Consider the following 14,714-nt stretch of genomic DNA (forward strand, 5'->3'; position numbering starts at 1 on the left):
TCAGTATTTGCAGCAGATCTCTTGATTGCATCTGGTAGTGAATTTGGGAAGTATAAGAAAGACATAGATTTATGGATAACATTCTTCTTAAAGCATATTTTAAACTAAAGCATTTTTTTAAGCATAAGCAGTGTGCCTAAGCATACTTTATATTATTTAAGCATAATTCATACTGTTTTTTCTTTACATCCATAAAGTATATTTTAAAGCAAAAACGTTTTGTCAAAGAGGTACTTCAAGACCAAACATGCATTGGTTTTAGATAAGAAGCACATTTCCAAAGCAGACTTTCTATCATCTTCACGTAGTGTGCTTTGGTTAACACATGGAGCTCTTTTTTTTGGGAGAAATCAAGGGGTTTTGTTTGGAAAACACCCAGAAGATGCAGTCTTAAACTGAGCCTTAAAATGTAGTCTTAAAATGTGTGCTAGCATTCCATCCATGGGATCACACTATAGTCCAAGGTACATAAACTGGAAATGTCCCAGGTATGGATATTACTGTCCATGCTGATAGTCACAGCTGGTGAAGACCAGCACCAAGTGTTTTGTTCTCCGGCTTCTGTGCTGTTACACCATACTAGTTGCTACATAGTTTAAACCTGCAAGAGTTGATTTTTTTCCCCCAATAGTGTAAAAAGGAAAAAAGAAAATAATTGATTATAGCTAGAAGAAAAGAACTTGAAAAACTTCCAGAATTAGAGGAAAAATCTGGAGAGCATTATTGAGCAATGAGTAAACAAACAGCTTGAAGGCACTGAAGTTTCATGACTTTCTGGGATAGAGTACATAATTTGAGTTTTATTTTGAACTAACAGGAACAAGAGGAAATAGCAAAGAAGCATGAGGAAGACATAAGAATTCTACACCAGAAGTTAGATTTGTACACTGACAATTCCCTTAATAACTTCAAAGAGACAGCTTTGGTGAGTTATGTATTTTAGAATTTGTGAAGTTGTTCCTATATTTTTTACTTTGTTGCTGGAAAGAACAGTTTGGCAGTCAACAGTGAGTACTAACTGGTGATAGGAAAAATAAAATGGTGATTGATTTGTGATGGTTGCATTGTTTTTGAGGCCTTAGAAGGCATGAGAGGCATTAGAAGTCAAGTGTAAAAAACCAGAGTTACCACCTCAGTATATATAGGCATTTTGCATATCATTCTAATTATGGAGAATTCTAGGGAGGAGAGTTATATATTGGTTTCTGTTCTTCTCATTCTATGTATGGCTATATTAAGCTAATCTATTTAAATTCAAAATTCCTCTCTGCACTTTATATTCTGCTGTATTCTATTGATCAATAGATGTATAAAGCTCTTTTGAAACCAGCATAACCCGTTTCTCTGTGAACTAAGAATCACATTTCAGTAAATAAATGGTAGCTATTAATGCTTGATTATATTTAGGAATGAGTTAAAAATGTATCAGTAATGCTTATCTTTTGCTTAAAGCTTAAAATGTTTTTCACTTCCATTTGTTGTGTTTTACAGGAGTTGGGGAAAAAGACTTCTATGTCCCTATCCAACAACAAATATTTTCATCACTTGGAGCAAACTGTAGCAGAACAGGATAATTCTCTTGCTTCACTTGTTGGAGAATTAAAGAAAACATCATCTGATTTGGAGAAACAAAAACAAATTACTGTATCAAAAATCAATGAGTTTGAGACACTCAGAGCCCAGTAAGTTTTTAAACTATTAATATGAGGCACATTGGAGTGGTTCAAGTCAATTATGTATTGCTGCTACAGGACTAATCTATCAAATTGAATGTGTTTTTGCTGACTTTAGGATTTAGCTGAAAAAAATCTCAAATGCATTAGTATAGTTGGCAATTTTAAGTTATTTTTAATCTGTAGCCCTTCACTGGGGCTAATACTGTGGCTTGAAAAATGCGGTTAAGTTGTTAGCTTTGTGCCATTTAATGAAAAAGAAAGTTGTTTTTAAGTTACTGCATTACTTGCTGGCTTGTGTTCAGTCATTTTTCTCCCCATGACACATCCATTTGAGTTTGCTGCTGAACAAGTTTTTACTCATGAAAGTTTATCCCATGTTTAAAAGGAAAAAATATGATGCTTTCTTTACCCGTAAGGGCCAGGGTTGAAAATGAGCAATGCTCTAATGTCATTTTGCTGACCTTCATGAGTAATTCTCTTATTAAATAGGGTCTGCCTTTGTTGAGTCATCTTTCTTTGCTGTTTCCAAATCTAAGTGTCTTTTTCTTTAATAATAATAAAAATAAAATATTTTGGTTTTTGTGATTTATTTAGAGTTTGCTAACTTAATTATTACACTGTACCCTCTTAATGCTTATTTTTTTATTAGGCTTCAAGAAAAGCACACAGTTGATATGGAACAAATCAAAGAAGAAGCAAATGAACTGAGGAACATATTGTCTCAGAAGGAGAAGGAATTAGCAAATGTTAAAGCTGAACTGGAGGTCCAAAAAGAAGCAAATAATAGAGCACCCACAGCAACCCTGAAAAACCTGGTGGAACAGTTGAAGAGCCAGTTAGCGATAAAAGAGAACCAGCACAAAGTTAGTCAACAAAAATTAATCTCTATATCACTTAAAGACTAAATTTTTCATAATGCTTAAGAATTCTTTGTATAGCTGAGCAGGAGATAGAATATAACTGCATAACATGCCAAAGTAAAATATAACTGCCTTTTCTTGTTTTGTAGCAGCATCTTCACTTACAAAAAAAATTGAATTAATTATTTTCAGGCTTTGAGTAGAGCACTTCTAGAGCTCCGAGCAGAAATGACTGCCAATGCTGAACAGCAAATTATTTCTGCTGCGTCACAAAAAGAGGCACAGATGAATGTCCAGGAGATTGTTGACAAACAAACCAAGGGGCTTATGGTGAGTACTAGGTAATGTCATTGTACTGCTTTGTTGTGTTTTACAGGAGTTAGGGAAAAAGACTTCAACCTGATTTGGTGCTTTTGCTGACTTTTTTGTTTCCTTCTAGACACAGATAGAGGAATTGAATAATCAGATGATAAAACTTACAGAGAACCTTAAAATAAGTAAAAGCAAGGAAGCTTTGTTGTCTGATGAAAGGGATGAGTTAAACCAAGAGTTTCAGAAGAAAGCAAAAGCACTTGCTAAAATATTGAAGGAAAAAAATGAAATAGAAAAAGAAAATGAAGAACTGAAGAACCGAATTAGGAGGCTAAGCAATAGCATTCAGGTAGAAGTGACTTTTCAAACTATGTTTGATCTTGGTCAATTTTCTGTATAGATGAACTGGTTTGGGGGGATGAAAGATTTAAGTATCTTACACTTGATTAAAAAATTTATTTTTTGCCCATCAGCTGGGTAATGTGTAAGATATTAGCTTGTTTCTTTGCCTCAGCTTAAAAAGAAAAGTAATTGCATACTTCTTGAAATATGTTTCTAAGAGTCTGTGGAGCTGAAAAACCACTTTCATAGCTTATTAGAAAAATGGTATTTTGTCTTCTTCCGGGCTCTCCTTATTTCTCCTTTTGGAAGAAAAGTAAGGGATTTACAGAAGATTCATCTATCTATTTTTTAAAATTGAACTACTTGCTGCTGATTATTCAGTTCAGAGGGAAAAGTTATGTTCCAATATTTTAATAATTTAAAGATAATTTTTAAAAAATCATTTAGGTTTTAAACGAATTTTACCAATTTGGAATTAAAATCCTTATTTTTTGACTGGAGAAAAAATTCAGTAGTCACTAAACTTGAAGCTGTAAAAATTTGTAATTTTTCAGAGCAAAGCTGATGAACAAAATCTGGTAGATGTGCTTCAGAAAAAAATTAAGAAGTTGGAAAGTGACCTTGAGAAAAAGTCTGAGGAAACAGAAAAGAAGGGTCTAAGAGAAGACAAGGTATGTGATTTTTATATCGTGGCTTTGAAAGAGCTCATCAGCTGAGGCCAAGGTTGTTCACCTCTCCCTATTTCTTCTAAAACCTACCAGCCAAACTTGACCAAAATAAAAGCAGTTCTCGGCTGCAACTTTTCATCTTTCCCATGCTCTTTGTTACTGCTCTTGTTACTTAGTATCTTAATGTTTTCCTGCCTTTTTCTAATGGGTGTTTAATTCTACAAAATCTTAGAAAACTAAGTAGGTAGTGTTGAAATTGATTACATGAGTCCTGCCAAATGTGTTTTTGTGAAATCAATGCAATAGCAAAAGCATCAAATACTGAGGAACAAAAGAGTGAATCTTAAAAGGGATGATGTCTCTGTAAGTGATTATTCTTGACAATTGTGATCTCTTCATACAAGAAGTTCTGAGTGATTAGAGTTAATCACTCAAATTTCATGTTAATTTATAAGTTTTTTGCTGGTTTCTTGCTTGTTACTATGTCAGTAACTAATTAGTGGCTGCTCATATTAATTATAAAGTATGCTGGAATATTATAGCATACTTGTGTAATGAGAGTCAGACTATTGATGTATGATGTGAAATATTATTCTACAACTGCACATATGCTTTCAATTAATTTGAAATGTTTTAAATACCTGTTGCTTTGTGTCTAGAGGTATATTTCTCACACTTGGCATGCATTTTTCCTGTTTTCCAAGATTTTCTTTTCATTCTATCGCTTCATAGCAGTAACTGTTTACAATAAAACCAGAAAATGAAGTACAGGAAATAGCCAGAGAAGGAAAAATTCTGACTAAAAATAAACAAAGAAAACCCCAAACCAAACCAAAAATTTCGTACAGGAATATTGACTGTGATTTTTCAGTAGCCATTTGTGATTCTATAGGTACAGGTTTTAACCAATGTGTAATTTATAGTTACTGAGTTATTAACTCTAAATAGAGATTCTGTTTCTTATAGAAAAAGAAGCTGTGCAACAGGGGCCTGCAAGCCCCTGGTGCGTTGTAGAAGACAGATCTGTTGTAAATTGCCATACAAAAAACCTACTTTGTCTTAAACCTAATATGTCATTTGAAGTAAAAGGGCACATTGCACTAGCACCTCTAATTTCATGAAATGCTTCACTTATTTTTTTGTAAAATGAGTATTAAAATCTAAGGAAGAATTTGGTGGGAGCAATAAACTGCATTAGCTTTATCCACCAATCACAGCAGTGTATCCAGCTGAACCTGCTACTTAGCTATGGCAAATAATATATGCCTGCTATGGCTTCCTGCTTTAAACTGATAAATGAAGAATGTATCATTCTTAGCTTTCTAATGTGTTTGCTTGTTTTGCTGTAAGAGAAGAAATCAAAGGGAAATACAGCATCTATTTATGTTCTTCACAGACCTCCAAGGAGGAAATAATTAGATGGGATGAAGGTAAAAAATGGCAAATGAAAATGGAAGGATTGCGGAACAAACTAAGGGAAAAGGAGAAAGACGCAGATGCTTTATCCAAACAGTTGAATACATTGAAGGAAATTTATACAAAGTGAGTTGGTTTTAATTGATTCAGCTACAAAATGATGACATAAGGGAAATACAGATATGTTTGACATACAGTAATTATAAGATAGATGGTGAGAATATGACATTGCTGTTGAGACTAAAAGGATTAGTTAATTTTCAAGCAGCAGGCTGCTGACTCTTCTAGTATACTTTCCCTTGTGGAAGCCAACTACCTGTATTAGAAGAAAGTGTCTCAAGATAAAATTAAGTCCTTTATTAAGCTTCCTGGTTTAGCATTCTGTGATTCTCCTAAAGGAAATAACAGCTTAATGAAGACAGGCTGTTTCTCACAGTGGTGTTATTTAACCAGGTTGCTAGGACTGGATACTTCTAGTGTTACAGCAGTAATTACAGTTCTAGGATTGTGAGTTGGAAGCCTTTTCAGGAAACAACCATACTCATATGCTCTGCAGATGTTTACTTCAGTGAAGTAATGGCAAGATTTTACTGATAAAAGATGTGGGGGTGATTGTAGCTGTTACTAAATTGTGATTTGAAACTGCTTCAAAATGGCTCTTATTCGTAGCAAGTCTTGCCTGAATTTCACGTAGAACAAGGCAAGACCAACAAGTGGTTTATGATGTGCATGATACTGACTTCATGTCCATTGGGTTTTTTTGGGTTTGAGTAGAGATTTTGGTAAGGCTCTAGTGTGTACACAGTAACCTTATTAAATAGAAGGCAGACAAAATGCAAGTGTGATTCTTTAAGACAGAAAATATTTTCTACTCAAGAAAGCAGTTTAGCAAATAAGCTTTAAAATGTAAATTTACTGGATGTTGCAGGAGTGAAAAAGAGAAAATTGCTCTGCAGAAGAAACTGAAAACTACTGGTGTCACTGTTGACCGTGTTGTTGGAATAAGAGCCATAGAAACTGAAAAAGAAGTGGAAGAACTAAGAAAACAGAATCTAGAGTTAGAAAATGAAGTTGCACACTTGAGGTGAGAGATTTTTAAAAAAAAATAAAAAAAGTGAGAAATATAAATTAGCAAAAAAATATGTGGAATGAGATAGTCTCTAATAAGCAACCTGTAATGCAAGAAGGAAAAAAGAAACAGGAATTAAAAAAAATTTTAAAAAGAGTCCATGATGAGCAAACTTAAAAGTATTTGGGAGCAGTTGTGCATGTTCAGAGAATATGCAGCATTGGTTCATTATTCTAAAAAGCTAAATAATGTGAAAAACATGTGGCTTCTATTGTGAAAATTTTAACTACAGTTTAGAGTTAGTGAAAGTTACTGGAACTGCTAAGTGCAGTTAGGAAGTGCTTAACCAGTTGTCCACTATCACCGTGGATAATGTACCTGAGTAATAGAAACTGTGTACATCTGAAAAGAGCAAATTCCTTTTGCCAAAGCAAGTATCTTCCATTCATTGGGATTAGTTGAAATACGGCCAATGTTGATTCAGAATAACTAACTTAGAAACACTGGGAAAATCCAGTGCAGAAATCCAGAATTTCACAGTGCTTTTACATTAAGGGATGTTTTTCTGCACTAATAGCCATTTGTCTGTTGTTTTGGCTATTCATTTTTGATGTAGAACACTGCAAGCAATCCCACGAGACTCTGTTGTGGAAGATTTACACTTGAAAAATCAATACCTCCAGGAAAAGCTTCATGCATTGCAGAGACAATGTTCAAGAGAGACATTTTTGAAACCCTCGGTAAGTTAATTATGTAAGCATAGTACATAGAATACTACTTAGGAAAAGTATTTGTTTTCTATTTGGTATTCTATGTAATTTATCTGGTTTTATTTAAATGACATTATCCTACAGCAGGATATGATATACTCAGCTTTTAGTGGTTTTAAAAAAACCCAACAAACCAAACACCAAAAACCCCCAGATCCCCGAAACTTAAAGTTTCTGTGTCCTACAGGTAGAAGATGGAATATTCAGCATCCTAGCATATGTGGAGAAATAAGGAAAAAATATTTTTAAACATAAGTCTGCAACTAAGAGACTACTTTTATATTATATAGTGATTAAAAATTAATGATGCACAGAGTCTGGGGAAATACTGAGCTATATTTCAGTTACACTAGGTGGTTTTGTCCCACTTGGATTTTTACAAGGCTGCTTACATTGCAAATTTTGCATTATTAAGTTTTCTTAATCTTTCAAGAACAGACTTAATGGTACATTGTAGTTCCCTTTATTTCCTGTTTTCTTTTACTGTGTTCTGCTTTTCTTTCATGCTTCACTCTATCTTCAACTTGACTCAGAGTACATGTGACCAAACTGAACTGACCAAGTCTGTTCCTATCACTGTCAGTAAACAAAAGTATCTGAATTTCCTTCACAAGAAATCTGTTTCAAATAGGGCTGAAATCAAACATCAGACTAATAATAGAGTTACTGATGGCAGTGAAGTAGATGAGGACACAGACATGCAAACATGCATCATGCCTAATGAAGTCCAGGAGGCTGCTGCAGATGTAAGCAGAGAAGTGTCTCCTGAAGAGCACCCTGAAGATGGTGAGAAATGCAAGGACACAGAGATTTCTAGGGAAGGACTGAAAACCAAAATTATAGCTGAAGCTGGTAAAGAGAACTGTGGTGAAAAAGAAGAAAATATAACCCAGCCTGAAAATGGAAAAGTTAATGAGAAATGTGAAGAAGAAGAAGAGAGGAAGCAAGAAATCTTCAAGCAATCAAATGTCGATGAAGAAGAATGTGTAGAGGAGCCTGATGCTGACAAAATGAGCTGCAATCAGTCTGCTTCAGGGCAACCTCCTAATCAAGCTAATGACTGTGAAGCAGAGAAAATAAATATGAATAATGAAATGAATCAACACACTGCAGAGAATAAACAGGAAAATGACCGAAGCTGTACAGAAGGGATTGAAACTACCCCAGAATGTTGTGAAATGCCCGAGGTTTGATACTGTAGTGGCCCTCTAGCATTTCTTCAGTACAAATGATGTAGAAATAGAATAGTTTGATCTTGATAAAGCAGTGCTTTCCTGTGCATGGTCTGAAGGGATATTGAAGTACTCACCAAGTGGTCCATAAAGCAAACTTTATACTTTCATGATAGCATGCATGTCAGCTTGCAAGTAAGCTACTGTCAATTCTAAAACTTTGATCCAGAGAGTTTACAAATAACCCTAAAGATACATGGAGCTAACTGATGTCCTTCATTCTTTAAGAGACTTATGATATGTTATTATTTACACTAAAAAAAAATGCTTTAATGAAGGAAATACTTGATTGCTCTAGTTAGTGATAAGGTAATGAATCATACAGTTAATTCCCAAATTACATAAATAAAAACCACTGATTATTAAATTATTAAAAGGTTTTACTCTTTACTAGTCAGGCATAATAATTTACCGTATCACTATGATTTCAGTTGGCACTATTAAGTATGCAAAGCTGTCTTTGTGTAGTTGAAATCACTATCCTCCATGGAGAAAGACTTAAGATTTTGGGAACTAACAGATTCAATGAGAGTTACATACTACTATTCCTGGCTTGTTCTCTGCTCCATTTGACATAATTGAAATTTCTTATGACGTATGTGCTACTTAAAAACTATCAGAATATGCCCTTAAAATTAGATGCTGTTCCCAGGTACAGTGTCACAGCTTACTTCATTCAGTAGCTTCTTTAACTTTTAGTCTTTGAGGTTTACTTCTACAGAATAGTTTGAGAAGTAATTTTGGTTTGATGAAATTTTTATGATTTATACTGATCTGTAAACTTCCCTTAAAGGTTAAGCAAGTTTAAGAAATGTAGGAGAGGGTGGTAAAATCAAAGCAGATTAGATCAAAACTGGTAATAATGCTTTCTTTTTTAATTTCTGTGGAAAATACTAGTTTTCTGTTGCTCTTAATCAGCTACAACTGATAGTTGTATTGAATTAGTACATTACCATTTAATAATAATTTTCCCCCCTCTTTTCTCAAGACATCAGGAACAGGATCAAGTGATCAGTATCGAAGAGAACAAGAAAAGGAAAATTTAAGATTGTCATCTGAAAACATTGAGCTAAGATTCCAAATAGAGCAGGCCAAGAAAGATTTGCCAAGACTAAAGGTGACATCTTCTTACTTTAGTGCCTACCCTCACACTGGTCAGGGAATTGCTTAAAAATAAATGTTTTTTGGGTTTTTTTTCCTGTTTTTTTTTCATGTTTTTACAGAAGATGAGAAGGTTGAGTAGGTGGTAGAAATAATGGAAAATGTCATTGAGATGGGCAATTGTTTTCTCTTAAATTTTTCCAAGTGAAAGCACTGTAATTTTGTTCAGCAGTTTTTCACCTCAATTTGAGATCTGAGTTGCTTATTACTTTTTTTTTTTTTTTTTTGCTTGTAGGACCAAGTAGAGGATTTGAAAGAAATGTGTGAACTTCTCAAAAGAGAGAAAGCAGAAGCTGAACGAAAGCTGAACAGCATTAGAGGGGTGAGTATTCTAACAGCACTTTCATCATAAGTAAATGAAAAAAAAATGAAAAAAACCCTTAAGTATTATTGAAGCGAAATCATTTGGAATCAACCAAAACCAAACATGAATTGTTATTTTTCATTTTATTGACAAAATGCTACAATGAATTAATGACATTAACAGGACCATTAGAATGACTATTAAATATTTGCACGATCATGGCCTTATTTTGTCATTTGGATTAGTTACCTTCAGAAGCATATTTGTACAATAAATACCAGTTACAGCCGTAATAATGAAAATTATATTCATGTATTTATGTAAATTATTTGATGCAGATGTAGAAAGGGTAAGTTACTGTTAGTGAAGTTTTTTATTTGTTGTAGTATGGAAGGTGGCATAGCTGAATTTTACCCTAGCTACTGTCAACTACCTTAATAGAACAGTATTTCCAAACTTAAAGGGAAAAAAGTACTCAGCAGTGTGTCTCCTGTGGCTCACTTATCAAACTATTTGTTTTCTAGAGAAAGCCAAACTAATAAAAGCTCCTAAGTGACTTTATAGCTCAGTATGCAGGAAGAATTGAGTTCTGCTTCTGCATACCTGGAAAAGATCAGATATTTTTTATTAATTTACTTATGCTTTACATGGACTGCTTGTGTACCTGTCTCTCTTATGCAGTGGTATTCTTGGACAAGAAGATTCAGTTTATACAACTGTTTCATGCAAAGGTTCTGAGGAGAAAGCAAATTCTGAATCTTTCTCAATTCACAGGCAGCAAGATGTGACAGGTTTTTCTTTAACTCTGCTGTGTACCAACACAAACCTCCTAATCCCTCCAATTATTTTAAAGAAAAATAAATACTTTTTAATCATGAAATTTGGTCACTATATACATTTATGTGTAAGTCCAGGGAGTAAAATCCTCCCCATTTTCCTTATGAGATCACCTTATGGCCCCAGAACTAGAATCAGAAGTATCTTTAAATTATAATTGGTGAGGAAATTGCTACAAAGAGGATGAGAAAATAAATCTCATTCATTTAGGGAGTCTTCAAATCCTCTTCAGGGATTTGAAGACTCCCTAAAAGATTTTTTTAACTCATTAATTAATTTAGTGAAACAAGGAAAATAGAGAAATTACAATATTTTCCCCCATTTATTTATTTTTCATTTTGCAAGAAGAATATATTCCTTTGGAAAGGGAGATCTATTTATGCTTTAATATATAGTTCTTCTGTCACATTAATTCAGAAGAAGGGTTGCTAAAAAAGGGCCCTCTTTTCTTCCCTCAAGCTTCCAGCCCAGCATTTTTCCCCAATGCCCCCAACAGTAATTGCATGGTCTGTTGGATTGGGGAATTTTTCTACAAGAAAAGCTAAATAAATTAAGTAGTTCTTTGATTTATTTTCCGAATGTTTCAGTTTAGTTCACAAGTACAGCAGATTTTGAGACTTAACTGCAGCCCTTTAGGGTAATATAGAAAATGAAGGAGTTGATTTGTTGACTTGGGGAATTAATAAATCATTAGATATTTTGGTGAGGTAAGTATGCTGGAAATTCTAGGGTTCAAGTCATATCAAAATAAAGCATCTTTTTTCCTATAAATATGAATTGCAATGGGAAAATAAGCAATAAAGTAAGATTTGGAGTATCTCAGAACGTTAAGATGAACAATTTGCTCACTTTACTTGTTTCCTTACCCCTCTGTAGGCTGGTAGAAGTGGAAAGACAGTCCCAGAACTGGAAAAAACAATTGGCTTGATGAAAAAGGTTGTAGAGAGAGTCCAAAGAGAAAATGAAGAACTGAAAAAAGCTCCAGCTGTGGTTTCTAATGAGAAGTTACTTGGTCTTGAGCAGGAAAATGAGAGGCTAAAGGTACAGTTTTATCTCCAGTAACTATATTTAGGTAACAGTTTATATGCAAGTTAGTAACAAAATGGAGTACCAAGCCTGTTGATACTGATTGGCACAAAACTGTTTTGAAAATGCCAGATATTAAAGATATAGAACAGAAAGGCAAAACTTCATTTTAGCCTAATATACTGCACAGTTTAAGGTACTTTGTATCTTAAGGATATATTTAACTATGTGATAAAATGTTCACTGTGCTAAGTAGCTGTAACTATGCTATGCTTTAAAAATGGAAATCTGAAATCTTCTACTAAGTGATGTAAATGTGTTTTAACAAATTGTTTGATCTTTAGTCTGAAATGGAAAAAACGAAACTTGATCTGGAGGGCCAGCTGAATGTGCATTATGAATCGAAAACCAAAGGAATGGAAAAACTCATTACTGAAAATGAGAGACTGCGTAAAGAACTGAAAAAGGTATAATCATTTTAATGCATCCCTTTATTTCCCCTAGCCATTGGTTATGGTAAGTATATGGTTTTTATTTTTCTTAATGGTCAATATAACACTGATATTGCCATGACAGTTTTATTTCACTATATGTGGAGAGGAGGTATCCAAGGGCCAGCCCAAGACCAAATCTGGAAGTTGTGGTGCTAGTAGTCTGGGATGCAGTTTTCCTCTACATCAGCACTGACCCTCTCTCACCGTCATTTGAGAGGCTTCCTGTGAGGTTAAATATTCCATAAAGCTTTGCTTTTATTGAACAATAGGAAGCTGACAGTGGAGAGAAGCTACGAATAGAGAAGAATAACTTGGAGATATTAAATGGGAAGTTAAATGTTCAGCTGGAGGAAACCATTAAGAAGCTAAATTTGGCTGAGAGCCAATTTGATGGAGCTGACAGCAGAAACTGGAAGTCCATTGTAACAAGGTAGGAATTGAGAATGTAATAAGAGGACAGAAAAATGATGCAATGCTTATACTATTAAGAGAAATAAACAACCTGTGTCCTGCATAAGGATGGCAGAGAGCAAGTTTTTGGTAAGAAATACTTAGTCCTGGACTCCTGGGTGACTTCAGGATGAAGTAAGTTGATGTGTTGCAAAGTACTCTTTAAGAAACAGAAATGGAAGGTATCTACAAAATCAGAACCTCTGACAGTAAACTTGTTAGGGCATAAAATCAGCTGGACAGGAGAGAGACTTTGTCTAATTTCATCTTAGGTGAGATCACTGTTGATGCGCAAGATTTTACTCCCTTCCCGGTCTTGCACTCCCACAGGATCCCTTGGATGGTCTAGTGCTACTCTGACATATTGCTGACCCATCTCTTCATTGAGACCTCAAAAAACCATTTGGTTGTTTTTAACCTTCCCCTGAACTATCAGTGAGGTAAAATGTCTCTATGCAAGGCCAGATGACAGCCATAATTTGTCTAAGGAAGGAGGGCAAAACCAACTGCAGGACAGGACAGAAGTAGTTAATGGATACAGCAGAGAGAGGATATGAGCATGCCATGAAGATCATAGGCCCTTAACAGCTGGCATATCAGCTCAACAGTACTCATGCATTTATTCTTTTTGTTTTTCACCTCTTCTGAAAAACATTTCTACTTGGTTCTATTTAGTTGAGACATACAGTTATGTATAGGTACAAAATACATGGTCATGTTTAATTGTACTTGCCTCTTTCAACTCATGTGAATAAAGCCTTCTCTTTGCTTTTACTTTAACATGAATTTAAAGTAAGTTAATAACATAATGACCTTACTAACCTAAGAGAAGCTGCTTGTGGAACTTTAACATGCAATCCACAGCACATCTACCAATGCATACACATGGTAATAGTAAGTGTTTCTTAGGGCAGAAAAAGGGGTGTCATCCCAGTGACCCTTCAGAAGACTCTGGCAGATAGCAAGGTGTTGGACACTGTATTGCTATCTGAAAATCCAGATGGATTCAGATGGGAGACTGGGCTACGTGACCTCTAGAGGTACCTTAAAACATTTCAAATTCTACACATACCTTTTTGTAGCCTCGTAAAGCTCAAAGCAAAATGGAATCTTCCTCAGACTGCTCTTCCTCCATGGTAAACAATATACTGCAGAATAGTTTTAGCCTTGCAGTCTTCATCTTCTCTATCTGTATTAGCCCTTTTCTCAGTACCTTTTCCATAAATTACTAAAACATTAAAAAAATACTTCCAAAGGTATAACACTGAGGTAAGATCCAACTACTGTACCTTATGTACACTTTTAGCAGCAGGTGTTCGGGGTTTATGTGCAAGAGCATAAAAAGGTTCCTGTCCCTCTATTAAAGTGTAGACACAAAAAGAGAACCACAGAAGTGTAGTATCTAGAAAATGGGGTTTATGTGCAATAGCATAAAAAGGTTCCTGTCCCTCTTTATTAAAGTGTAGACACAAAAAGAGAACCACAGAAGTGTAGTATCTAGAAAAGCCTTTATTTATTCTAGGATTAAAGATGTGTTTCTCATTATGCTTCTTTCAGCAAACTGTATTTAGAAGGCCAGTAATTATTTCAAGGCCATATTTTAGGGTGTATTTATTCTCCTAAAGATATTTTAATCTCTGTTTCTGCATAAGTATTAACTTTTGCTCTTATTTTTTCTAAATGAAAATACTGCCAGAATGCAGGAAACTAAGTTGAAGGAAATGGAAACAGATATTGCTAAAAAAGCCCAAAGCATTGCAAACCTTAAACAGCTGCTTCAGGAAGCAAAAGAACGTGAAAACAATGCTGATAAAAATTTACAAGATCTAAAAGAACAAGTGAGTAAAATTTAGCTAGATAACTCTGAAAATAGAATGCATAATTTGTCTTTGTAATGTCTGTAGTGGCAGAATACTTGTTTTTTCTCCAATCCTTTATTTCATAGGTTTTTTCAGTCATAGTTGCTATATTTACATCTTTTAGCCAATTAATGAGGTTTACCACATATTATCAATATATATTCTTGACTTGCAGTCTGAGGAAAACTATTATTTTTCTACTGTGTTATTCTGTACTTTCAGTGATGACATGAAAGCC

The 14,714-nt window shown here is 34.5% G+C and overlaps 1 protein-coding gene across 2 annotated transcripts in view; it reads left to right on the plus strand.

The window, feature by feature from the left end:
• The window catches only part of CEP290 (centrosomal protein 290), a 48,805-nt gene that overhangs the window by 30,305 nt on the left and 3,786 nt on the right, over positions 1 to 14,714 (plus strand). Inside the window, exons 36-51 of one of the 2 annotated variants that reach the window (XM_041474243.1) lie at positions 818 to 925; positions 1,492 to 1,682; positions 2,326 to 2,539; positions 2,729 to 2,866; positions 2,976 to 3,197; positions 3,745 to 3,861; positions 5,255 to 5,400; positions 6,203 to 6,358; positions 6,960 to 7,083; positions 7,647 to 8,300; positions 9,334 to 9,462; positions 9,742 to 9,828; positions 11,524 to 11,688; positions 12,018 to 12,140; positions 12,437 to 12,597; positions 14,314 to 14,455. In XM_041474243.1, the coding sequence (XP_041330177.1) occupies positions 818 to 925; positions 1,492 to 1,682; positions 2,326 to 2,539; positions 2,729 to 2,866; positions 2,976 to 3,197; positions 3,745 to 3,861; positions 5,255 to 5,400; positions 6,203 to 6,358; positions 6,960 to 7,083; positions 7,647 to 8,300; positions 9,334 to 9,462; positions 9,742 to 9,828; positions 11,524 to 11,688; positions 12,018 to 12,140; positions 12,437 to 12,597; positions 14,314 to 14,455 (2,877 nt within the window). The remainder of the gene's footprint in view (positions 1 to 817; positions 926 to 1,491; positions 1,683 to 2,325; positions 2,540 to 2,728; positions 2,867 to 2,975; positions 3,198 to 3,744; positions 3,862 to 5,254; positions 5,401 to 6,202; positions 6,359 to 6,959; positions 7,084 to 7,646; positions 8,301 to 9,333; positions 9,463 to 9,741; positions 9,829 to 11,523; positions 11,689 to 12,017; positions 12,141 to 12,436; positions 12,598 to 14,313; positions 14,456 to 14,714) is intronic. The other variant, XM_041474244.1, reaches the window with a different exon arrangement.

The sequence above is a fragment of the Pyrgilauda ruficollis genome, unplaced genomic scaffold (genome assembly GCF_017590135.1).
Source record: "Pyrgilauda ruficollis isolate IOZ18807 unplaced genomic scaffold, ASM1759013v1 scaffold32, whole genome shotgun sequence".
Classification (NCBI taxonomy): domain Eukaryota; kingdom Metazoa; phylum Chordata; class Aves; order Passeriformes; family Passeridae; genus Pyrgilauda; species Pyrgilauda ruficollis.